Source organism: Geotrypetes seraphini, chromosome 7 (assembly GCF_902459505.1).
Source record: "Geotrypetes seraphini chromosome 7, aGeoSer1.1, whole genome shotgun sequence".
Lineage (NCBI taxonomy): Eukaryota > Metazoa > Chordata > Amphibia > Gymnophiona > Dermophiidae > Geotrypetes > Geotrypetes seraphini.
In genome coordinates, this window is record NC_047090.1 from 38790590 (window position 1) to 38815787 (window position 25198).

Below are 25198 nucleotides of genomic sequence, written 5' to 3' on the forward strand. Positions count from 1 at the left end.
ACCGATGCTACCCTTTGGTATAATTCCAGCAGTGTGCAAGTTGCCACCTTCTCCCTGTGACATTGTGGACTGTTCATCATATTGATATCCCAAGGCTGTGCCATTGGTCCTCAGAGATTCCTAAAACTAAGGACATATATGTATATGTTACTGACTTACGTTGGGGGGATAAGTGTGCATTCTGGGGAGTGGTAGGGTGGAATATTAATACTGACTGGGCTTTATAAACTAGAAAATACCCTGAAAAACAGTGGACCAAAATGGTAAATCACTGCTTACATTGTATGACCCTTCATAAGGTTGGACACTGTTATAGGAAAAGTGTTCCTGCACAAATTATTAAGCTTTCTCTTACTCTTTGACAACCCTAGACCTACTGATGAAGAGTATGTACATTATGGACATGTGGTATAAGGGTGGGTCTAGCTATCCGACCCATCAGTTTTCTTACGGGATCTATCTACCTCCACTCATCTTCTCCCGCCATTTTGTGGGGGCCCCAAAAATACTAACCCACTGGCCCCTACATTCAATAAACTTACTGACATGATGGGCTTATTGCCAATCCCACTTTTGAAGATATTGTGGCTGTTGAGGTAGGGTTTTCAGAACGTAACCTTTGGTTAGAATGGATGAAATTCACTGCTGATCAACATATTAAGAGTAATTGTTACATATTGTGCTCATAGCTAGACACCCCATCTAGGATACCGTACCTCTGGACCTCCCTCCTGGTATCCCACCATGCTTTTTTGGGTTATTTACTTATCCCCTCTGTGCACTGCAGTGTTCTAAATTACCTTTTGTTGCCAGGACAACAAAAAGCTTGATATTGCCGTTACCATCTATAGGGCAATTTCACATGTCATGTTTCTAATCTGACCACAGAGTAGTTTTTTAGGTAATTTACCCCCAGGTTATTATTTCTGTCTTGGCTCATCGGTATGCCCTATTGTGCTGCATCAGATTTGATATTTACTGGCTTTATGGAGACTTTTGGCTCCCTGTTAAGCTACCCAGCATAGTGGATAGGCCAGTGCACTTTAGTTATGGTTACTATGCTCCTGCATATTTTTTCTGAAAGGCATACCTTCCTATTCACATGGTTTTTCTCCTTTTATTTGTCTTGATATAAATCTGATCACATGTATACATAGATGCTATAGGGGTCCCCATGAGGGGTCCAAGATGAATTTTAAGGCCCGAGCTTAGGTTAAGGCTGGGTTTGAGTTCCTTATTCCCTTTATTACTATTAATAAGAATGTTGATTGGATTAATTAAAATTATTATAATCAGCAACGCTTTGTGAACTATTCTAGGGACGCCTTGCAAGGTATTACTGATCAATTAGGCTCCCACTTCTCAGATGGTTTCTCAAATCATATGGCCCTAGATATGATTCTAGCTGATGAATTCTGTTAAATTCTCCTCAGTATTTTATGCTGTTGTACTTTTCTTTCTGACAATATAGGTCCTTACTATGGACATTCAGAAATTAGCAGACCTCTTTGCTGAGTCCAAATGTAACTCTGATTTATCTAATTCTTGGGATCAGCATTTTAGTTGAATGCATAATCTCTTATTATTTGACTCTTGTCTTGACTGCTCATGTACTGTGTTATTCGTATTACAGCTCCTAAAAAGGACCCCTCCTTGAGAGACATACCTAGGAGTATCACTCCCCTTCCAGCTCATGCTGTGTATTTGTGACGTCATTTACATGACGTAAGAGGGGAATTGAACGGACACGTATCAGAACTTTAGTAAGTGTCCTTAGGGCATATGTTGTTTAAAGATGCATAAGGTAGGCCCTGTTTATCTTTCCCTTCTTTGAAGATGGTACAAGGACATCTATGTTTATCTTTCTTTCTTTGACATGAATGTTTAAACAGAGATAAAGTGAAGTGAATTCAATTGTTTTGTTTAAGCCGTATTTTACAGACAGATTTAGATTAGGGGCTATGCATGGTTAAGGCTTTTTCTGACCCTCCTGTGGACTTCAATCTCTAGCTAGGAAAAATGCTGATGTGTTTAAAGTTTCATGTGACTTTCCATATATGGTTTGTATTTACGTCACATGCCGTCAAATGCTGACAAACTGATTCGTATAAAAGATGTGAACTCATAATAAAATGACGGACCATATTTGGAAGACGATTTCTGGTCTTTAAGATGTGTCCCCAGGTACCTGACTTACATATGACAGAGACAGAAAAAGTATGGGGCAGGAATTGGGACCAGAATCCTTTTCAGTCGGAGCCCCTAAAAACTGTAATTTTCTTTGGCGCGCGCCTCCGTCTTGCGCTCAGTTGTCAGCGCGCGTCTTTGTCTTTCGCGGGGTTGTCTATGAACCGAAAAATATATACATATTCTTTACAATATTCTGATAATGGCCTCCACACATCTTGAATGTATTAAAATTTCCTTTTTGAATCTGGCTAATGTTCTTTCCATTTTATAAATATTGCATACTGAATTCCACCAAAAACTGAAGTTTAGTCTATCCCAACTTTTCCAATTATGTGTTATTTGTTGTATATCAAAATGAGCAATAGTTTATTATTATTAGAGGATATTTGGCTCTTGGCCTCATTGCCATGCCAAATAATACTGTGTCATATGTTAATGTCACATGATTTTCTAATAAACAAATTTACTGACTCCAAATTGATTTCCAAAATTCCCATAATAAATGGACAATAGGACAATAAATAGTCTATAAGTTCCTGCTTCAAGATGACAAATGCCAGCATTTATCAGACTTAGTAGCTATCTAATTTTTTTTAAACAAACAGGGGTCCAGAGGCTCTATGCAACAGGAAAAACCATGTTTGTCTCATAGATGCAGACATTGTACATCTCATCCTCCAAGACCAAATGCGTGGCCATTGAGATGCAGTAATTGGATACTTAATCTCAAAGCTCCAATGTCTCTAAGACCCATTCTTTGGTTCATGTTTCAAGATCAGTTGTACACCACATTAATGTACCCGGTTAATATGCATTTAATTGAATTTGTATGCACTAACAACGCATTACCGAAACCGCACTTAGGCTTTTTTTTTATCACCAGCCATGGCAGTAATTAGCTCCGACGTTCATAGAATTCCTATGAGCATCGGAGCTAATACCGCCGTGGCCCTGTGATGAAAAAGTCTAACGCGGCTTTGTAAAAGTGGGGGGGGGGGAGGGGGGGAACATTTTTTTAAGCATTCTAAACATACACAACTCCTAACATAGTGCACTGACCTCCAGTTGAGAGATGACCTTGAGTGAAGGCCGCTTGAGGTTCAGGGTAAAGGGCCCCATAATTCTGTCAGAAATAAAAATATATATTAATGCCTCAGAGACACATCTTTCTGCTTTCATCCATATGCGCATTCCAGTCCACCAGAGTCACATAGAAACATAGAAACATAGAAAGATGACGGCAGAAAAGGGCTATAGCCCATCAAGTCTGCCCACTCCACTGTCCCACCCCATTAAGTCAGAGTGCTGCTCGACCCACGTAGAGATCCCACGTGGATATCCCATTTAGTCTTAAAGTCGAGCATGCTAGTGGCCTTGATCACCTGCACCGGTAGTTTGTTCCAGTGATCCACCACCCTTTCTGTAAAGAAATACTTCCTGGTGTCACCACCAAATCTCCCTCCTCTGAGTTTGAGTGGGTGCCCCCTTGTGACTGAAGGTCCCTTAGGAAAGAATATGTCATTTTCCACCTCGACACGACAAACAGGTCTGAGTTTTCAGCATATCCACACTAAGGGCCTGATTCTGTAAACGTCGCTATAAGTTAGGTCAGGGGTAGAGAACTCCGGTCCTCGAGAGCCGTATTCCAGTCGGGTTTTCAGGATTTCCCCAATGAATATGCATGAGATCTATTTGTATGCACTTGCTTTCATTGCATCTTCATTGGGGAAATATCTGATAAACCCCGATTAGAATACGGCTCTCGAGGACTGGAGTTCCCTACCCCTGAGTTAGGTGGTAGAAGGTGCCCTACTTCTGCCTAGTGGTGAGGCGCAGTGGTTAAGCTACAGTCTCAGCTCCCTTAGCTTGTGGGTTCAAACCCATATGGCTCCTTGATGTGACCCTGGGCAAGTCAATTAATCCCCCATTGCCCCAGATACATTAGATAGATTGTGAGCCCACCAGGACAGACAAGAAATAATGCTCGAGTACCTGAATAAATTCATGTAAACTGTTCTGAACTCCCCTGGGAGAACGGTATAGAAAATTGAATGAATAAATAAATAAATAATGTGAAAAGTTTCAGCCTCTGATAAGCAAAGTTCGTATTGTGATGCCATAATGCCTCATTGCCTAAGAGCCAACCTCATCAGCGATATCACAATGGCTTGCTTGTCCTATACTTAGCTCACTTTTACTACATTTTGATTTCTAGAGTGATGCAGTGGATAAAGCTACAGCCTCCGCCCCATGAGGTTGCGGGTTCAAACCCATGCTGCTCCTTGTAACCCTGGACAAGTCACATAGGGCCTCTTCCATTAAACCGTGCTAGCGGTTTTAGCACAGAGCGCTGCGCTGAATGGCCCGCGTTGCTCCCGACGCTCATAGAAACTCAATGAGCGTTGGGAGCAGCGCGGGCCATTCAGCGCGGCTCCCGTGCTAAAACCGCTAGTGCGGTTTAACAGAAGAGGGGGTTAATCCCCCATTGCCCCAGGTACATTAGATAGGACAGACAGGGGACATGCTTGAGTACCTGATATAAATTCATGTAAACACGTTCTGAGCTCCCTGGGGAGAACGGTATGGAAAATTGAATCAATTAATTAATTAGTCGGCTTTAATCAGTGCGGTAATTGACAGTGCTGTTAAAAACAAAAACTCGTTTAAAAAGTAGGCACCAAGAGGGGCCTCCTAGAGTATGCAACATAACGGTGCCTAAGGTCAAAGCAGATGTGACTAGGGGCGGAGATGACCTTAGGCACCCTTAATAGCCACACTAAATGATATTCATATAATGCTATCAGAAATCCAGTGCTACACCTTCTTCATTTGTGAAAACAGTAAAGACCTCAGTGTTTCCCAGGGTAAAACCTGTGAAACAAACTATGCCAATAATAATATTGACATAGAGAAATACATCCTTGGTCTTGTATTTTACCGTTACACTTAGCTCTTATATTTTCAGCTTTTTAACGTTTTATTAGCTTTTGTACTTTTTACTAACTTTTATATTTTTATAGAGAAGTAAACACTTATCTTGTTGCCTTTCTAATAGCTCAAAATCACTGCAGCTGCAGTTTTAGCGGTATCCATTATGCCGCTTCTTCAACAATTTCAGATTTGTTCAATTATATCCAACAGGCCCTGTTTCGCCCCTACGGCTGCATCAGGGGATTTATTTTTTAATTATGAGCTACTGCTTCAATGATTTTCTCCCAGCGAAAATTCACCCTTAGGCACCCTTAGGCACCCTTAGGCATGATTCTCAAGAGAACTTAGGCATCTGCAATGACTCATCTATTTGTAAGAGCTTTTTTTTTTAATCATGAAGACTGAATTTGAAATGATGGTGATGTGTTTAATATTTTGTGCGTTTGATTTGTTGGCATCGTAACTTTACAAAGTTGTCGTCTTTACTTATGTATGAATGTGGATATTGTAAACCGCATGATATATAAGCGGGATAGAAATTTTTTTTTTTTTTGTCAAGGTATTTTTATTGAAGATTTTTATAAGTATATAAAATGCAAACTAGAGGAAAATCGCAGTACAATAACCAGTGTATACGAGATGAACATAACAATATCATGGTTTGTAATGAAACAAGCATAAAAGTTATGCTTAAGTAATAACATTAAAATAAATACCATAAGAAAACATCTCAGAAAACATCAATGACTATCCGCTAGCATATAGAATGAATCATCCTTGGAGTAAACAAATAAGAGGGAACAATAAAACAAAAAGGGGGTGTATCAGACACATGGTAGTCATTTGTTATTGAGGGAGAGGTATTCTTTTAGCAGATTCCATCTTGAATGAAAACGGGGCATCTTGTTAAATGATTTAGCTAGATAAGCCTCCATTCTATATGTTGAACATACTAAATTCCACCATTGAGGATAGGAGGCCTTAGATAAATCTTTCCATGTTGATAAAAGAAGTTTTAGGGCGAGAGTGAGTAGCATGTCAAGTAGATATAGATCATTTTCAGAAACTAAGTGGTTAAGTGCGAAAGACTTAAGAAGGAGCATTTGATAAGAAAGAGCAATGTTTATGCTAAAAATTGAGCAGATTGTTTTCCAAACCGCCATGCCAGAATGTTTGGATCAATGGGCAGGAATATATGTAGGTGGTGCAAGACCCTTCTTCTTTTTTACATGACCAGCAGTTTTTAGAATATGAAGCATCTATCATGTTGGATTTGATAGGAGTCCAGTGTGCTCTGTGAAGAAAGAAGAACATATTCTGAAGAATAGAGGCTGATCTAGATGTTTTGAATGTAGAAGTGAAGATAGAGGACCAAGTCTCATCTGATATGACCATCCAATATCTTGCTCCCATTTTGACTGTATAGGTGACAGGTGATTGGGCGTGAAGGATTTTGAGTAATTTATAGAAATGAGAAGCTGTGTGACCCTGAGCTATAAATTTCTGTGAGTAAGTATATAAAGTAGGTGACGTAAGGGAGAGTGAAGAGATAATACCTGATTTTTTAATAGCTGACCTAATCTGTAGCCAACGGAGAAAGTTAGGTTCGGTTAGGGAAAAGGAGGCCATCATTTCCTGAAAGGTAAACAATGATCTATCTGAATGACACACTGACCCCATATCCCATATGTGATGATGCTGGAACCAGGAGGGCAGGAGAAAGGTTTCTTGTCTATTAATATAAGTTTATTAAACCAAAGAGGGCAAAAAGCTGATTTATTCCAGGGAATTTCTAGTAAGAGTCAAGAGCTGTTAATATCTTATGGGTGGTGTATAGAACAGGGTTAAGTTTGATATGTGGAAAATTATGGGTTCCTATGAGGCGGAGTAAAGGAAAAGGATAAGTGAGGGAAAGTTCTAATCGGAGCCAGTTAGGGATATCGGTTAGATGTGGTATTAGAGAACCATTCTGCACCTTGTCTTAATATAAAAGCTTTGTGATAAAGAAGGAGATCTGGGAAGTTAACCCCACCTGAGTTACGAGGAGCTTTCAATTTTTGGAGAGAGATTCTATGAGGTTTTTCGTTCAAAGGAAACGTAAGAGTAGGTTCTCAATTTGTTTGTATATAGAAGATGAGAATAGCACAGGAAACATGCTGAGGATGTAACGTAATTTTGGGAACCACCATCATTTTTATAGTATCTAAACGGCCCCCACCAAGAAAGGTGCAAGGGGGACCAGGAAGATAAAGAGCTTTGAACCTGTGTGAGGATTTTGGAGGAGATCAATTGTTGGGACGAGCTAATATCCTTTATCAAATAATAACCCAAGGTATTTTATACCAGTAGTGACCCATGTAAAAGGTTGAGTCGCTTGTATGAGGAGGGGACTACAATCGTGAAGGGGCATGATCTCGGATTTATCCCAGTTGATTTTATAACCTGATATTAATGAATACGATTGATATTAAGCGCGTTAATGCAGAAAGTGAATGCTCGGGGTCTGAAAGATATAAAAGGATATCATCTGCGTATGCAGAGATTTTCAATTCTATTGATGCTATGGAATGCCTTTGATATCAGGGGAAAGGCGGATGGCCGTAAGAAGGGGTTCAAGAGCTAAATTAAACAAGAGTGGGGACATGGGGCACCCCTGACGAGTGCCTCTGTGAAGAGTAAATGAAGCAGACATCTCATCATTAACAATAATTTTTGGCAGTGGGGGAGTTGTAAAGTATGGAAATCATATGTATAAGGGACGGGGAAAACCAAATCTAGAGAGGACGGCAAATAGATATTTCCACTCCACTCTATCGAACGCCTTTTCAGCGTCTAGGGAGACAAGAACTGATGGTTGGGTGAACGATTTAGAGGAGTGGAGTACATGGCATAAAGTCTAGTGTTGTCTGCCGCCATAGCGACCTTTTCAGAAAACCCTCCTGGTCTCTATGTATCAGACAAGACATTATTTTTTCTAAACGAAAAACTAATATTTTAGCATAAATTTTGTAGTCCAGGTTCAAAAGAGATATAGGTCTATAGTTCTTTACACAGTCAGGATCTCTGTTTGGTTTTGGCAATACTATGATATTCGCTTCAGAAATCTATGTAGAGTCTTCGGAGCTTCTTGGATATTCTGGTAGTAAGAGAGTAGATGAGGAGACAGGAGGGGTGAAATGATTTGTAGAATTCAGAAGAAATCCCATCAGGGCCAGGATGCTTTAGCTGAAGGTAGGGATGAGATGGCACGAGTGACTTCATCTGCGAGAATAGGTGATTGCAAGGAATGCCGTTGTTGTTCAGTCAAAGTCGGTAAGGCAAGTGATTGAAGAAAATCTTGAATAGATGGGGAGGAGGATGAAGAATCCGAGGCGTAGAGGTCTTCATAGAATGTTCGAAAATCTTCTAAAATGTCTTTGGTTGTATGATGGATGTGTCCGGAATTGGATTTAATGTGTGTAATGTGGTTTTTTAAGCGTTTGCCTTTCAGGTAGAGAGCAAGGAGATGGCCCGATTTGTTGGAAGAGGCATAATATGTGGCTGATCTTCGAAATAAGGAAGCAGAAGCCATGGAACTGAAGAGTTCATTGTAGTGAAATTTGAGTTGCTGCAGTTTTTTATATAACTCAGGATCATGGTGGTTGAAGAGTTGCGATTCATAGGAATGGATGTCCTGTTCAAGAATGTGTAATTTTGGATTTTTTTTTGCTTTAATTGAAAGGCTGTAAGCTAATGACTTTTCCACGAAGCCATGCCTTATAGGTTTCCCATACTGTGGAGAAATCTTTAACTGAAGAGATTGTTAGTGTCGAAGAATGATTTAGATTCATCCTTGATATGTGAGATAAAAGAGTCATCGTGTAGAAGAAAGTTATTGAATCTCCATTGTCTTGATGAGGAAGAAGTAGCCCAGTTGAGGTGGCAGGAGACAGCCGCATGGTCTGAAATAGTGATGTCGTGTATGCGCGATGAGGAGACAATGTTTAATATGTCTTTAGATCCAAGAATATAGTCAATTCTCGAGTATGTTTGATGAGGTGCAGAGTAGTAGGTGAAATCCTTGTTTGTTGGATGTAATATTCTCCAAATATCAGACCAGCCGAATGAATCCATTAAAGTTTTGACTGTAGATCTAACTCGAAGTTTTGCTGGCGACAGTTCGATGAACAGATCAATAAAAGGATCCAAAGGAAAGTTGAAGTCACCTGCGAAAATGGTATCAGTGGTTAGTGAGGAGTGGCAGAGCGTTTGGAACGTATGAAAGAAAGAGGGATCGTCTGCATTGGGAGCGTAAATGTTGAACAGTTTTTATCTGTCTCCAGCTATGGAGCCCTCCAAAAAAGACCAGCGTCCAGAGGGGTCAAATTTGTGCGCTTGTAATTGAAAGTTAAGAGATTTCTTTATCAGTGTGATTACTCCATTTTTCTTTCCTGAAGCAGGGGCAGCGAAACAGTATTGGACCCCAGCCTCCAATCAATTTATTGGCTTCTTCTGTGCTAATATGAGATTCCTGTAGGAGGCATATATCTGCTTCAAGGTTGTTTGAGATAATGTAGAATTTTTCTTTCGTTTAATAGGGCTGCTGATTCCTTTGACATTTAAGGAAACTATGTGCAACTTAACCATCGTAGAGTAGTCGACTGATAGGATCTAGAACTGGTTCCCAGAAGAAATATCTAGATGCTGAGTAACAGAATAGGGGGTATGGATATAGTTGCGAGTACCATGAGATTAAATTTGTGGGTAACATAATATACAAGAGTAGGGGATAGAAGCAAAAAGAAAAGAGGATGATTCAGTCTGGCAAAGAACTGGATCAAAAATAGAGAAAGATCCAGAAATGGGATCCCATTGCTGTCAAGAGGTGTTCAGCTAACCTGCTCCTCGAGCCATTAACAAATATCCATAAAAAACTTTTAAACCTCACAAACGGGAAATTGGCAACAGTTTAAGAAAGTGAAGTCAGGTCATAGCACCAACTGTGTTGTCCAAGAATTTTTGTAGTTCAACTGGATCATCAAAGTTCTTCGTGGTGTTGTGGTAAGTAACCTTCATCCTCGCAGGATAGAAGAGCCCGTATTGGGCCCCTATATTTTTAAGCTGAGGTCTCATTGCCAGGAAGGCTTTTCTTCTTTGTGCTGTTGTTTTGGCCAGATCAGGAACCATTATAATTTTTTTACCATCCATTTGTAATGTCGGAGAAGATTTGGCAGCCTGCAAGATTTGGAGAGCTTGATTGTAGCGCAAAAGTTTTATGACTATAGGCCTGGGAGGTTTGGCTGGCAATGGCGGACCCGACGGGACCCTGTGCGCTCTTTCAATCTCGAGTGGAGGGTCAAATTGCAGCTTTAGGGTGGAAGGAATGAAGGAGAGTAGGAAAGACATGAGGTCAGTTCCTTCAGATAGCTCTGGAAGACCAATGATACGGACGTTACTCCGGCGCATTCTGTTGGAGAGGTCTTCAATGTCACGCTGCAGTACATTCATTTTGCGAAAGTCACGCTGGATTTCAAGGTATTGTGAGTCATGCGCAGCGAGTCTTTCTTCTGCCAGATCAATGCGAGCATTTTGCTGTTTAAGTTGTGTAAGAATGCCTCCGATCTCATTTTTAATGTCAGCTGTGGCGGCTAAGTTTTCCTGCATCAGTTCTCTGAGCACGTGTAGGTCGTGAGAGATTGAATCGCCCTGCGCTGGAGTACCTGGCGCCGTGGCCTTGATCGGGGAGGGCGGTTCATGTTTAGATCGTTTTGGCGCTGGATGCGCCGCCGACGGACCCGGAGGAGGAGCGGAATCGGGTTTATTAGCTTTCGTTGACATTCCGCTGCGGGAAATTGATGTGCACTGACCTGAATCGGCGCGTTATGAGGTTTAATTTTAGATTTTTGGCGAGGCTCGGAGCGGAGCGAGGGCGCTAAGCAGCCATCTTGGAACGAGCACGTGACGTTCCCCCCGGGATAGAAATTTTTAAAATAAATACGTTACTGGCGCCTTTCAGAATGCTGCGGCTAAGCTTATCTTCACAAAAAGTAAATTCGACCATGTCTCACCACTCCTGTCCAGGATTCACTTTAAATGCGCATGTCTAACTTTCAAAATCCTACACGGCATCCTCCCTCCCTTTATCCCACTTTTTTCTTGGAACTCCTCAAATCCTAATACCACCAGACCCACCCACAAATTAAAACTACCCTTCCCCTCATTAAAAGGCATTTCCCATGCAGGAAAACTAGGGACCTCCCTCCCCTTCAGAATCGCTGAGCTCTGGAACAACCTTACCTCCCCTCTTCGGAACCTAAACTCTCTCCAACTCTTCCGCAAACATCTGAAAACCTGGCTATTCTCAAAAATGTAATACTTACTCCATTTCTGGCATACTAAGCCCTCTAAATATTCCTCTTACTTTATCCTATATCCTTCATTGGAGTTCCTTTCTCTCCCAACTCCTGTAAACCGTGCCGAGCTCTACGATTGTGGAGAGGATGCGGTATACAAACCTAAGGTTTAGTTTAGTTTAGTTTAGATAGATGCCATTAGCCGTGATTGTTTAAATGGCACCCACGCCTGATTGACACACGGCTGGCGCCATTTTGTAGGTGGCTGCTGATTTAGGCACTGCACTGTATACAGAATCTGGCCCTAAACGTTTATCAGATTTGTAAGCGTATATTTGGGCAGAATCTTAGACATTTTGGTTCTCTATCATCCTGTCTTTAACATACCTCCATGAGCGCTTTTGGTATGTATAAATGAACTGATAACTTTCTGATCTTTTATGGAACGCTATTTTAAACCACTGGTCATTTGCTATTACACATTGTTTATTTTGTACCAAGGAAGGAGCGGGGGGGGGGGGGGGGGAGGAGGACGAGAAGAGGCCAGAGGGCATCATCGCCCTGGGTGCCTCCCACTCTCGCCATGCCACCGCTCTCACTGACTATACTCCCATGACGAAAACATGGCCATATGAAAACGAATATAATGAACATTCTCAGTAATGGCACAGAACAAAAATTTCTGGCTGCCCATCCCTACTCGCCACTCCTCTCTCAATTGTCTATGGCTGTGTTTCCCAAGTCGGTCCTGGAGAACCCCCCTTGCCAGTCAGTTTTTCAGCATATCCACCATGAATAGGCATAGATTCAAGAGCAATGTTAGGAAATTCTACTTTACGGAGAGGGTGGTGGATGCCTGGAATGCGCTCCCGAGAGAGGTGGTGGAGAGTAAAACTGTGACTGAGTTCAAAGAAGCGTGGGATGAACACAGAGGATCTAGAATCAGAAAATAATATTAAATATTGAACTAAGGCCAGTACTGGGCAGATTTGCATGGTCTGTGTCTGTATATGGCCGTTTGGGGGAGGATGGGCTGGGGAGGGCTTCAATGGCTGGGAGGATGTAGATGGGCTGGAGTAAGTCTTAACAGAGATTTTGGCAGTTGGAACCCAAGAAATAGCTAAGAAGAAAAAATTAAAAAATTTAAATTGAATCAGGTTGGGCAGACTGGATGGACCATTCGGGTCTTTATCTGCCGTCATCTACTATGTTACTATACACTTGATTTGCATACACTGCCTCCATGATATGCAAATTTCTTTCATGCCTATTCATGGTGGATATCCTGAAAAACTGACTGGCAAGGGGGGTACTCCAAGACCGACTTGGGAAGCACTGGTCTACGGGCACCCACAATTCAAATTCAAAACAGCAAGATGGCAGTAAGAAAGTGCTGGAAATGCTGAAGGAAAGGGTATCAATTTTTGATTCAGTAAGTTTATCCACTTGTTCCAATGTATTTCCTTTTTTGGGACTGGTCCCTTGTACTCTTTCTAAGACTGAGCAGTTCTTATATCACAGTGACAACTTTACCTAACTAGAGGGTCCTTTTACCAAACTGCGGTCAAGTGCTTGCGTGCACTTACCACACGTTAGAAGGGCCTGCTGCAGGATGCGCGCAGTGGTCCTGCAGTAAATTTCCCTATCTGCACACATATACCTGCATGATAACATCGTTTTTCTGAATTTGCTCTAATGGGGCTTGTTTGAGGGTGAAGAGCGGACGCGATAGTGCTCATCAGTGAGAGCGTGAGGCATTACCACGTGTTAATTGATTAGCATAGCATTATAGGGGGCTCTTACCCCCTAAAATATAGGTGTCGTTGAGGGCTCATACGGTAAAGTTTATTTAATGGCCATGCGCCAATGGCGAGATCAGCGCTTGGCCATTAATAAGGAAAATGTGGAAGTCGGCCATTTTCCGGCCACGGCACAAGTGGCCTTAGCGCACTGGGAAGCCATGTGTAAGCAGCACGTTAAGGCCACTTTTGGCATGACTTTAGTAAAAGGACCCCAAGATGTTTTCCCAACACTTTGATTCATCTCGTGTGACTAAATAAATGATAGAGATGTCATTAACGTGGAGGCGTAGGGCATACGTCAGAAGAGAACACAACTGTGAAATGATGTGAACCCTTCTTTCACAGACTTTTTGGAAACCTGCATTACTTTGGTCATTCTGCCTCGTTTATTTGGTAGTCAAAAGAACCTTTTTCCATAATGTTTCACAGCTGTTGAAGTGATAATCTCAAAAGAATCTGATCAGAATGAATAAGACCGTCGGCAGATTTAGAATGACAAGAATGCAGGTATCAAAAAGCAGGATTGATTGTCTCTGCCTCGCAACCATTTTCATTCATCTCACAAAGGACTCATTGTAAAAGCAGATGCAAGGTTTTCCTTTTAAGGTATAACCTACCTCTTCTGTTAGGAGATCTCTTTTCTGCCGAACTGCATAAAACCCGTTTCTGGAAGGAAACAAAAAGAATCTTGTATATCGAAAGGTCTATAGGCCACCTGAATAAGCATCTCTTACAGGAAGGGTTGTTTTCTGATTTCCACCACTTATCAAAGAAGGCTTTCTTGGGTTAACATTTAAAAGACAACTTGTTATTTTCCGAGTCTCGTTTCACAAAATTCAAGAGGGATTACGGATTCCTGCTAGAGGTTGGTCACCTGGTATTTTGGGTTGACACAAAGTTGACTTGGGATGTTTTGCTTCTTAACAAAAAGGATGAAATCTGAGCTTCTCGTGGATGCAATGGAACCACTTCAGAAATGTCTCACGTCAAATAACTCTCCTTATTTACGTATTTCACAGACGTGTAGTAAAGCTCTCCAAATTGTGCAAAATGCAGCTGCTAGATTGATAACTGGTGTTTGAACACATTTCCTCCTCTTTAATTAGTTTCCATTAGCTTCCAATTTGATACAGTGTTATTTTTAAGATTTTGATGCTTATTTGGAAAGCCTTGCAAGGGTTGTCTCTTTTGCATCTAGTCCAAGTTTATAACTTTATCATCTTTTCTGATATTGAGATCAGATGGCAAACAAAGGCTCTTTTTATTACCATTAATAAATATATGTTACGCCGATACAGCAGAGGCTGCAGTGGCGTGGCGAGGGTGAGAGGTGCCCCTCCCCCACCTTCGTCTCTACCCCCAGCTCCTTCCTCTATCCCGCATTCCGCACGTACCCACCTTCTCTCCTTCCCCAATCTCGCCAACCGCATGCGCCCCCCCTCCCCCCTTCCCTTGTACCTCTAGTTGAAGTTGTTCCTCACGGTGGTCAACTACGTGCTCCTCACGACCCTGTCGGCTCTCCCTCTGACATCACTTCCTATGCATGGCACCCGGAAGTGATGTCAGTGGAAGAGCCGATGGGGTCACGCAGAGCACTTGGTTGACCGCCGCGAGCAACTTCAACTAGAGGTATGGGGGAAGAGAAGGGGGAGCACATGTGGAGGGGAGGAATGGGAAGAGGCAGGGGACTGAGAGGAGAAGGGGTGCCAGTGTCCCCACTAACATGGAGCCCAGGGTAGATTGTACCCTCGTCCCCCCCCCCCTCTTACTATGTCACTGAGAAGCAGCAGCATTCTCTGTCACATGTTTCTTGTTGAAGAACAAGTTTCCTGTCCATGTACATTTATGTACTGAAAGCTTTTTATTTAGAAAAATATTTAGGAGGGAAGTTATCAATGTGAGTTATTGTTGACTTATTTTAGCACAGTCTCATTGCATAAAATGGAATCCTGGGATAAAAGGTGACCCGTCAAATGTGCGCAGGACATTACCGCACTGACAACTCCGCCCTGACATCTACGCACAGGACTATTGTGTGTGCCACTCTATGCCTTTTTATGCTCTCCTGTTTGTGCTCTGAGGGGGTACCCTCCCCCCCCCACTACACTCATGCTTTCATTTGGGGTGTGTGGCCATACACTACACTTACAATTCGCGCTCTCACCACGTAAAACTCACTCCAGGGGGGGACAATTCCACCTTGACAATTCACCTCCCTTTATGCGCGCACTTGTCGCTGTGTGCATTTGGCGGTGTACTGTGACAAATTAACCCAATATAACTTTTCCCCCTTAAAGGCATATCTTTTTTTTGTTGTTTTACAAGCTTTGATATTTCCATAGGAAGCAGTTTATGAGGTATTGATGGTTCGAATAATTTTTTTTTTAAGTGTTAATGCAGAAGAGAAGTGTATGATTGTACGAGGGATTGCTGATAGGTTCTCAGCCCAACCAACAAAGCTGGGGCAGTCTCCATCGAGGGCTATATACTTAGTCCAGTGGTTTTCCACTTTTTTTGTTCAATCGGAAAAATACGGAAGGGAAAAAGTGAAAAATCGCTGGACTAAATGAGGTGGTCATAATGGAGAAAAGCGGTAAAGGGGCCAAATTTAGATCATTACGGGCGCCCATAATGGAGAAAAGTGGTAAAGGGGCCAAATTTAGATCATTATGGGCACCCATAATGGAGAAAAGCGGTAAAGGGGCCAAATTTAGATCATTACGGACACCCATACACGAGCTTGCAGATAGTAATTGAATTATAGTGAAAGAATGGAGATGTACGGGATGTTGGTTTTTGCACCCTCTGCAAATGGGATGGGAGTGGGGTAAGGAAGTTTCATGTCAAGGATTTTGCCTTTTAATATCCTACGCTTTGTGTTAATAGTGTTATGAGCAATTTGTTTAATGTTTCTCCTGCTTTTTTGTATGTTACTATATAAAATTTCAATAAAATTTTGGAACTGAAAAAAATTAATTGTGAGCCACCTTGGGAAAGGTGGGTTATAAATAAAAACAGTGTGATATTTTTAAACTTCTTAGGACATCTTTGCTCTGTATTTTACTTTATACCACAATTCACATTGATATCATCTTCTCTTTTTTTTTTTTTTTTTTTCCAATGCTACAGATGTGCTTGGGAACGCATTATTCCTAGCTCCTACAGCATTCGGGGTCTTTGTCATGATCTCATCCATGTTCTTTAAAACAAAGCCTCTCCTGTTTCCAAATGAAAACGTTCAAGCTCTTTGCTGAATAACTGCTCCGTCTGGCAGACAGCTTTTGATTAAGTCCTTCTCATCCATCAGAAGTGAGAGTTTTAAAACATTTATTTCGATCCTAATTTCTTTGCAAGCAGGCGTCAAGCGTTTTTATTTCATATGTTGACAAATTTACCCCCTCTCCCTTTTTTACAAAACCGCACAAGTGGTTTTTAGCGCTGGCCAGCACGCTAAATTCTGACAGTCACAGAGTTCCTATGAGCATCGGATCAGTGCAGAGCATTCAGCGCCCCGACCAGCTCTAAAAACTTCTTGTGCGGTTATGTACAAAGCGGGAGAAAGGTTATTTTATGTAGTAAGCAGAAATTACACTATATAGATATTAATATTTCAACCTGAAACCTCAGTTATCCCTTCGTAGAATAGCAAAAAAATTTAAGGGAAGTTACAGAAAACAGTAACAAACACTCACCTAGATATTCTTTTTAAATCAGATTCTTCACAGTAGAATCCTGTTTGATTTTGAAGAAAGAAAAAAAACTTTTTTAATTTGCAATAATGTGGCTGAAAAATATCAAATCCAACTTTTAAAAGTTTGGAATCGTATTTTGTTGTCGCAAATCAGGTTCACATTAGTTATTTCTTTAAAAAAAAAAAAGTCTGTAGAGTATAAGATAAAAATATTTTTCTACTTGTAATGAATGATCTATAGCCTCCATTCTTTTCAATTTTATGACAGAAGATAGTCAAATCTTCAGGAAAGACATGCTCTCTGCTATTTACTGGTTTATTGTCTTCATTTTCAGGATAATAATTCTTGAAGAGGTAAACAAAGCTCTATTTGCAAAGTTAAGAATACTAACGGCCTCTTTTACAAAGCTGCGCTAGCGGCTGCGCTAACGGCCCCAAAGCCCACAGAGATTTAAAGGGCTTCGGGGCTGTTGCCATGCGGCTTTGTAAAAGAGGCCGTGAGACAGCTTATAAAGGTGAAGAGGGTGGCCTGCAATCAAATGGCTGGACACATTGAAAACAACCATGGACTAGCACAAAACCAATCTGTAATTCATCAAGTCACTAGGGCTCGAACACGAGTCGATGGCACTTAACCACAATAAAGTCCAAGGCTATGCAAAACCTTAAGGAAATAAAGCCTTATCATTCTACAGTGACAAGCTGATCTGCCTGGCATTATGTTTGGAACCAATATTACTCAAAGATAATCATATCAATTTGGCTCACATAGCTAGAGAAAGTCTAAATCAGTGTCTCTCAAACTGTGAGCCACTGCACAAAGGTGTGCCCCGAAAAGATTCTGGGTGTGCCCCGAGAGATTCCAGAATTTTTACTTTATTTTTTACAAATTCCCTTCATACATGTACACTACAACAGATGACTTGTATGTCGCAAACGCAAGAGTCTGTCAATGTTATGAGTGTCTGTGTGCGTAAGGATGCAACCGCCCCAGACAGTCATTCTTTGACGCGATTGGTCCTTGAAAACTAGCGGCAAGTAATTTTATCCCAACCTGAGCAACAAAGCAATTAGGGCTTTGCTACCGTTTGGATCTTCTTATCTTTGCAAACTTGGATTTTTATCTGTAACAGAAATTAAATTGAAAAAAAAAAAAAAAAAGAGAACGACTTCAGATGGTGGATGATGAAATGCGCGTTTGCTTGTCAACTATCGAGCCGTGTTTTGAGTTAATTTGCACTCAAACACAAGCACATCCATCGCACTGATTAGCAATTCTATTCTATCTACTTTAGTTTCACCGTTCTCACAATTACCTATACAGAGCTTAAAGAAGTTTAAATAAATAACCCTCAAAATTAATTTTTTTGTTGATTTTGCAATTTTATAATTTCAATTATAAAGTGTCACGAAAAGCATTTGCTTTGTTTAGTGTGCCAGAGCTAAAAAAAAAAAAAAGTTTGAGAGACATTGACCTAAATGGTCAAAATATAAAGCATGAAACAAGGCCTCCTCCACTTTTGTTTCTCAAAATAAAAAAAGCGTGTCGGATGTGAACGACAAAATATCATGCCAGACCTTTGGAAGCAGTGGCAATATTTAAATATACATAAGCACATTTTTCAGTCACATCTGCTTTGCAACTACATAAAGTAATCTTAAACAATGAAAAATGTTGACTTGCCAACACAAGAAGAGATCTTGCAAAACAACGCAAATTTCCGAAAACAAGCAAGGTCATAGTACTCGTAAAAAAGGACGATTGAGTTCTTACCTGGTGAGAAGAGCAGCGAATGGAACAGGTATATCCCCCAAGGTATCATTAATTTGAGGTTTGCTGCAATGTTCATTTCAACGTGGCGTCTTAGCAGGAACTGCATCCAAACCAAAGGCCTTGAGCTAAGGGCATCATCAAAAGAACTTGGAAAGCAGTTTTTCTGTTACACTACAAGCGCGGAAGTGCTTGAAAGACCTGCAGAGCTTCCAAAGCTTCTGTGACACAGCATGCAGTCCCTTTTAGCTGGGTACCTCTCATTACCAGCGCATGGTAATTCCTTACTTGTGTCTATTCCTTCGCTACCCTAGAAAGTGGTTCCCATTTTGCAGAATGAATCGTCCCTTTATGGCTCTCCTGGATAAGGGCAGACAAGAAACAGAGAGCTGTTTGTCATGAAGCTTTGATGGGATCTCCGATAGCACCATGGCATCATTGGGAGAGTTTTGCGGCTTGTATTACAATCTCATTGTTGACTGACAGACTCAAATTTAATTGCACATAACTTTTTAGCTAGTCTCCTTTTTTTTTTTCTTAAACTGTTCAACTGACCAGCATACATGCGGTCCATTATTCTGACCAGAGCTCATTCACTTGGAGAGAACATAACACCCTCAATCACTTTGAAACATTGGCTCCCGTGCATGAATCTTTCAGATTTTTCTATATACAGTAAAACCTTGGTTTGCGAGCATAATTCATTCCAAAAACATGCTTGTAATCCAAAACACTCCTACATCAAAGCGAATATCCCCCATAGAAATAATGGAAACTCCACAACCCAAAAACTTTAATACAAATTACTGTATGTACTCGCATTGCAAGACTTTTCTCGTTTAGAACAGTCACTACACTCCCGCAGCGTCGGAGAGAGAAGAGCCATCGGCTCAGTTGTGATGATTTGACGCGTGTATACTGTATGTACTCGTATTGCAAGACTTTGCTCGTTTAGAACAGTCACTACACTCCCGCAGCGTTGGAGAGAGAAGAGCCATCGGCTCAGTTGTGATGATTTGACGTGTGTATACTGTATGTACTCGTATTGCAAGACTTTGCTCGTTTAGAACAGTCACTACACTCCCGCAGCGTCGGAGAGAGAAGAACCATCGGCTCAGTTGTGATGATTTGACGCGTGTATACTGTATGTACTCGTATTGCAAGACTTTGCTCGTTTAGAACAGTCGCTAGACTTTTGCAGCGTCAGAGCGAAAAGAACCATCAGCTCAGTTCTGATGATGCAACGTGAGTATACTGTATGTACTCGTATTGCTAGACCTCGCTCGTTTAGAACCGTCACTCCACTCCTGCAGCGTCAGAGAGAGAAGAACCATCGGCTCAGTTGTGATGATGCGATGTGTGCATACTGTATGTGCTTGCATTACAAGACCTTGCTGGTATATCAAGTTAAAATTTAATAAAATATTTTGCTCGTCTTGCAATCCAAGGTTTTACTGTACAGTGGTGCCTCACACAACGAACTTAATTGGTTCCAGGAGCAAGTTTGTTATGCGAAAAGTTCGTTATGTGAAACGCGTTTTCCCATAACAATACATGTTAAAAAAAATAATTCGTTCTGTAGCATAAAATATGCTAAGATGACATAAAAAAAGATAAATTTTTTGTTATTATTTTTATTTAGATACATCTAAAAACATACATCTCCCTGTCCTTTTACTTCCACTATCTTCCTATCCCATCTCTATTCCCTTTTGTCCCTCTCCCCATGATCAATCATCTCACCACCTCTCTCTTCCCTCACCCTCAGGGTTCAAGATTGCTTCCACTCTTTTTCCTGTTGTTCTCTCTGCCTGTCACCCTATGATTTAGCATCCCTTCTGCCCTTGTCCAATATTTCCCCTTCTCTCCCTCCCTCTCATCCCCTGCTCCAACATACCGTATTTCGACTGCCCTTCCATCCCCAGGCCTGCCAACTTCCACTCATTTACTGCTTTCTCCCACCTCTGCCAAAGCCCACCCCCCCCTCCCCCCGCAGTGATCGGCAACACCAGGCACCCCCCTCAATCGGTGAAACAGGGCCCCCCCTCGATCGGTGAAACAGGGCCCCCCCTCGATCGGCGAAACAGGGCCCCCCCCCTCGATCGGCGAAACAGGGCCCCCCCTCGATCGGCGAAACAGGGCCGGCGACTGCTTTCTCCCGCTGCTGTTGAAGTCTGTAAACAACTTTAACACAAGCCACGGGGCTCTAACAGTGCGTATGCTGCCAACGGCTTCCTTCCTCCTTCCTCTCCCCTCATGATGTAACTTCCCATTTGGTTGATGGAGGAGGAGGATGGTAGCCGGTAGCGTCATGCACACTGCGCGGAAGGATGCAGCTCGGGCGACTTCGTTGTGTGAAACGAAGTCCGTTGTACGAATCAAGACAAGAAGTTCGTTGTGCGCAGCGTTCGCTGTGCGAGGCGTCCGTTATGCGAGGCACCACTGTATATCCAAATGAGCCTGTTTGAAAATAGTATGTGAAATTTACGAGGGGATGCTGAAAAGTTCTCAGACCAACCAACCATCTTCCTAAATTCCGAGCGTTATTTCGCCACTGTAGCTGAAAAGAGTGTTATCGTATTTCATTCAGTGCCAATTTTCATAAACAAAATTCTATGTTTTTGACATTGTTTCAGATCAAAAGAAGGGCGTTGCAATGGGTGCTACGGTGGCTCCTTCCATCGCATGCCTTTTTATGGCTGCTTTTGAAAAATCATTTGTTTATTCTTCGAGGGTTTTTTTTCGTCTTATGTGCTTGATTGGAAGAGGTATATTGATGATATTTTCATTATTTGGTCGGGGTCCCCGGGTGAATTAGAAGGATTTGTGGTATATCTTAATCAATGTGATCCTAACATTCAGTTTACTATGACATGTCATCCCACATCTATTAGCTTTTTGGACATACAGCTACATTATTGGGCAATTTGATATTTCTATTTTTCAAAAATCTACGGGTACTAATTCGCTACTCCATTATCGCAGTTATCATCCGACAGCATTGCGTAATAGCATACCTATGGGACAGATGTTGAGACTTAAACGCTTGTGTTCTTCTGACACTGATTTTAAAACTCAAATTCACCACGTGTCTCGGAGATTTAAACAACGGGATTACCCCACTCGAGTGATAAGACGTGCGACTTTTGCTGAACGACAATGGCTCTTTCTCCCTAAACCTCCTAGAGATATGTCTGATCAGAGGATCACATGTGTGCTCCCTCTTTCTTCCTGGTCATCTTCGGTACAAAATATTATTGGCCAACACTGGCATTTGCTAAGTTTTCACCCGGTGTTTGGAAGCAAACCTAGGTTTGCTTTTAAACGTAGTAAGAATTTGGGGGAATATTTGAAACATCATTCTTTTTATTCTACTGGTGATGGCACAATGGGTTATACCCCTTGTGGTAAGTGTAGATATTGTCAATACTCTATGAACACTGAGAGCGTACTGATTCCCAATGTGAACATACCGTTCAAATTACATCAGAAAACTAATTGTAGCTCTTCTCAGGTAGTGTATGGCACTTTTTGCCCTTGTAATAAGCTTTATATTGGGCAGACTAAGAGAGCCATCAAATTCCGTATTGCTGAACATCTCAGAAAAGTGATGCGCCGTTGGTGGATCATTGGGATCAGTTTCACCATTCCTTATCTGACTTACGTTCTGTGTCTTTAAACAGTATGCTGGGGGGATATTTCTCGGCTGTTAATTTACTACTACTAATAATAATAATTTTTATTTTGTATACCGCCATACCCAGGGAGTTCTAGGCGGCTCACAACAGATAGATTCAGTACAAACAGTGCAGTTGAAGTTGACAACAAAAATGAGCAAAGCAATTATAAAAGTAACATGCTGGTTATACGTCTACAATTTAAGTGAAGGGAGCAAAAAATACATGCAATATGTACAAAGAGTACAATAAGTACAAGGAATAAGTAGTACATGCACCTGAAAGTACATGCAACAAAATACATGCAATAGATACAATAAGTACATGCATACAGTTTAAGAGAAGGAGAACTGCATACACGCCATAAGGAAGGAGCCTATAAGGAGACAACGGTTGATTTTTTCATGGTGTACTGTGGTTCCGGATGGTCTTAACAGGGAGATTGAGTGGCTGGTTTTGCATTAAAGGGATTGTTTAAATTTTTCAATGACTGTTCGCAGTTGGCTTCTAATTTATTTAGACGGTGCTTTCATCATTACGTTTTTGCTTACTTAATGCGCTGCTCTCTCTCTGTCGCCATTATGTTTGGGCGGTGGCCCTAACCGTTGCTCCTGGTTAAGTCAGCTTCTATGTTCCTGCCTGGTATGATTGCCTTTATTTTTATTTACATATTCTGTTTTGAATAGGTTGATATTTTATTTTATGTGGATTGTAGGTGTTGTTTATGTGAACATAAGAACCTAAGCAGTGCCTCTGCCGGGTCAGACCAGAGGTCCATCCCGCCCAGCAGTCCGCCCCCGCGGCGGCCCAACAGGTCATGACCTGCCTTAATCACCAGAAGGGGCCCCCTTGCCCCCTAGGTTTCTCATCGAAGTCGTATCTTCCCATCAATGTCCTAACCCTCCGGCCTTGCACCTGCACGACCTGGTGAGCTGTCTATACTTATGCAACACCCCAGCACCTCCCTCAGTACTCCACGATCCCCTTTTCCCTCAGGAATCTGTCCAATCCCTGCTTTCCCAGTGAGATTCTTCCTCTTGATAAAGAATGCTATCGAAACACAGCTTGTGTTGAGGAGGAAGACGATTTTGTTTGTTTATTCATTTTGTGCTTTTGAACACTACTGGATCACATGGTTGGATATTGCACCTGCACTTGCACTTTGCTAATCGTGATGATTTTGGGAACAATTTGCACACGACTCTGAACTTGTGGACGCATGATTTTTAGATAGTTTTGGATGGCTAAGGATTTCAATTTATTCTCGATGTTTCATCGGACTTGACATCAAAGGATGGAAGATGAACTAAGATGAATTAAGCTGAAGTTTGGGCCTATTTGAGATAAGTGACTGATGAAGTATCTGATGAAAATATATGAATACTATGAATGATTGGATTCCTGTGCCTTGTTTAGTTTTTGTGTATATGTTTGTATGTTTGTCTTTTTAACTTATTGATGGTGATATATATATATTAATAACATGTTGAACAAATGCTATATCAATGAATTTATATGATTATATTAGGAAAATATATGATTATATTGATAGATTATTGGGTTAGTGGATGAATTTGGATTGTGATTTTAAAGAGTGGATTCGATTGATGGTTATAATTGATTAGATTTGAATCCATTTGCTTATTTCTTTATTTTTCTCTCTCAGGGATTTTGTTTGTTTGAACCATATCTACGTCATTCTCTTCTTGGTTGAGCTGAAAACTTTTCAGCATCCCCTCATAGTATGAAGAGTTTCAGTCTCTTGTAACACTGCACAACAATTTTTTGGTTAAGTCTTGATTCCTGAAAAGTTTTTGGTGATTATGACAGGTACCAACTTGGTATGCTCAAATATGGTTTTGGTTTTACTGCATCACGTAAGAACTATGAGAAATAGACATTTTTATGTTTACTGACAATAAAATATATAGTCAAGTTTACGTTTCGCACAAGCGACTAAATGAAACAGAATTAAAAGTGTTTTGCTCCCGAGTTTCTTTTATATTCAGTGTCTGGTGCATCACGTTGTAGCATCCAACAATAGTCGGCAAGCATTGACGGATTCCAATTGCCCTGGTATCGTTTCTCCATCGTAGCTATGTCTTGATGAAACCTTTCACCGTGCTCGTCACTCACAGCACCGAGATTTGCGGGGAAGAAGTCCAAGTGTGAATGGAGGAAATGAATCTTGAGTGACATATTGCACTTCATTCTCTTGTATGCTTTGAGAAGTTTGTCTACCAGCTGAATGTAGTTTGGGGCTCTGTAATTGCCCAGAAAATTGTCAACAACGTCTTTCAAGGCTTTCCAGCCAATTTTTTCCGGCCCAACTAACAGATCTTCAAATCGCTTGTCACTCATAACATGTCTGATCTGGGGGCCAACAAAAATACCCTCTTTGATCTTGGCATCAGTTATTCTTGGGAACATCTGTCTTAAATAACGAAAACCTTCCCCTTCCTTGTTCATTGCTTTCACAAAATTCTTCATGAGTCCCAGTTTAATGTGAAGAGGAGGCAAAAATATCTTTGTCGGGTCAACAAGCGATTCATGTGCTACATTTTTCTGTCCTGGAACTAACTTTTTACGGAGTGGCCAGTTCTTTCTAGAATAGTGCGACTCTCTGTCTCGGCTGTCCCATTCGCAGATGAAACAGCAGTACTTTGTATAGCCAAGCTGCAGTCCTAGTAACAGAGCAACGACTTTGAGGTCTCCACAGATATTCCAGTTATACCTGGTATACTGGACATACTTTAGTAACATTTCCATATTCTCATATGTTTCTTTCATATGTGCTGCATAGC

At 41.3% G+C, this 25198-nt stretch overlaps 1 protein-coding gene across 3 annotated transcripts in view; it reads right to left on the minus strand.

Annotated features, from left to right (window-relative positions):
• OTOGL (otogelin like) overlaps positions 1 to 25198 on the minus strand; it is a 197852-nt gene that overhangs the window by 167803 nt on the left and 4851 nt on the right. For all 3 annotated transcript variants that reach the window (XM_033952626.1, XM_033952625.1, XM_033952624.1), the window contains exons 2-4: positions 16948 to 16987; positions 13873 to 13921; positions 3250 to 3313 (exon numbers count right to left, since the gene is read on the minus strand). In XM_033952626.1, coding sequence (XP_033808517.1) covers positions 3250 to 3313; positions 13873 to 13921; positions 16948 to 16987 — 153 coding nt within the window. The remainder of the gene's footprint in view (positions 1 to 3249; positions 3314 to 13872; positions 13922 to 16947; positions 16988 to 25198) is intronic.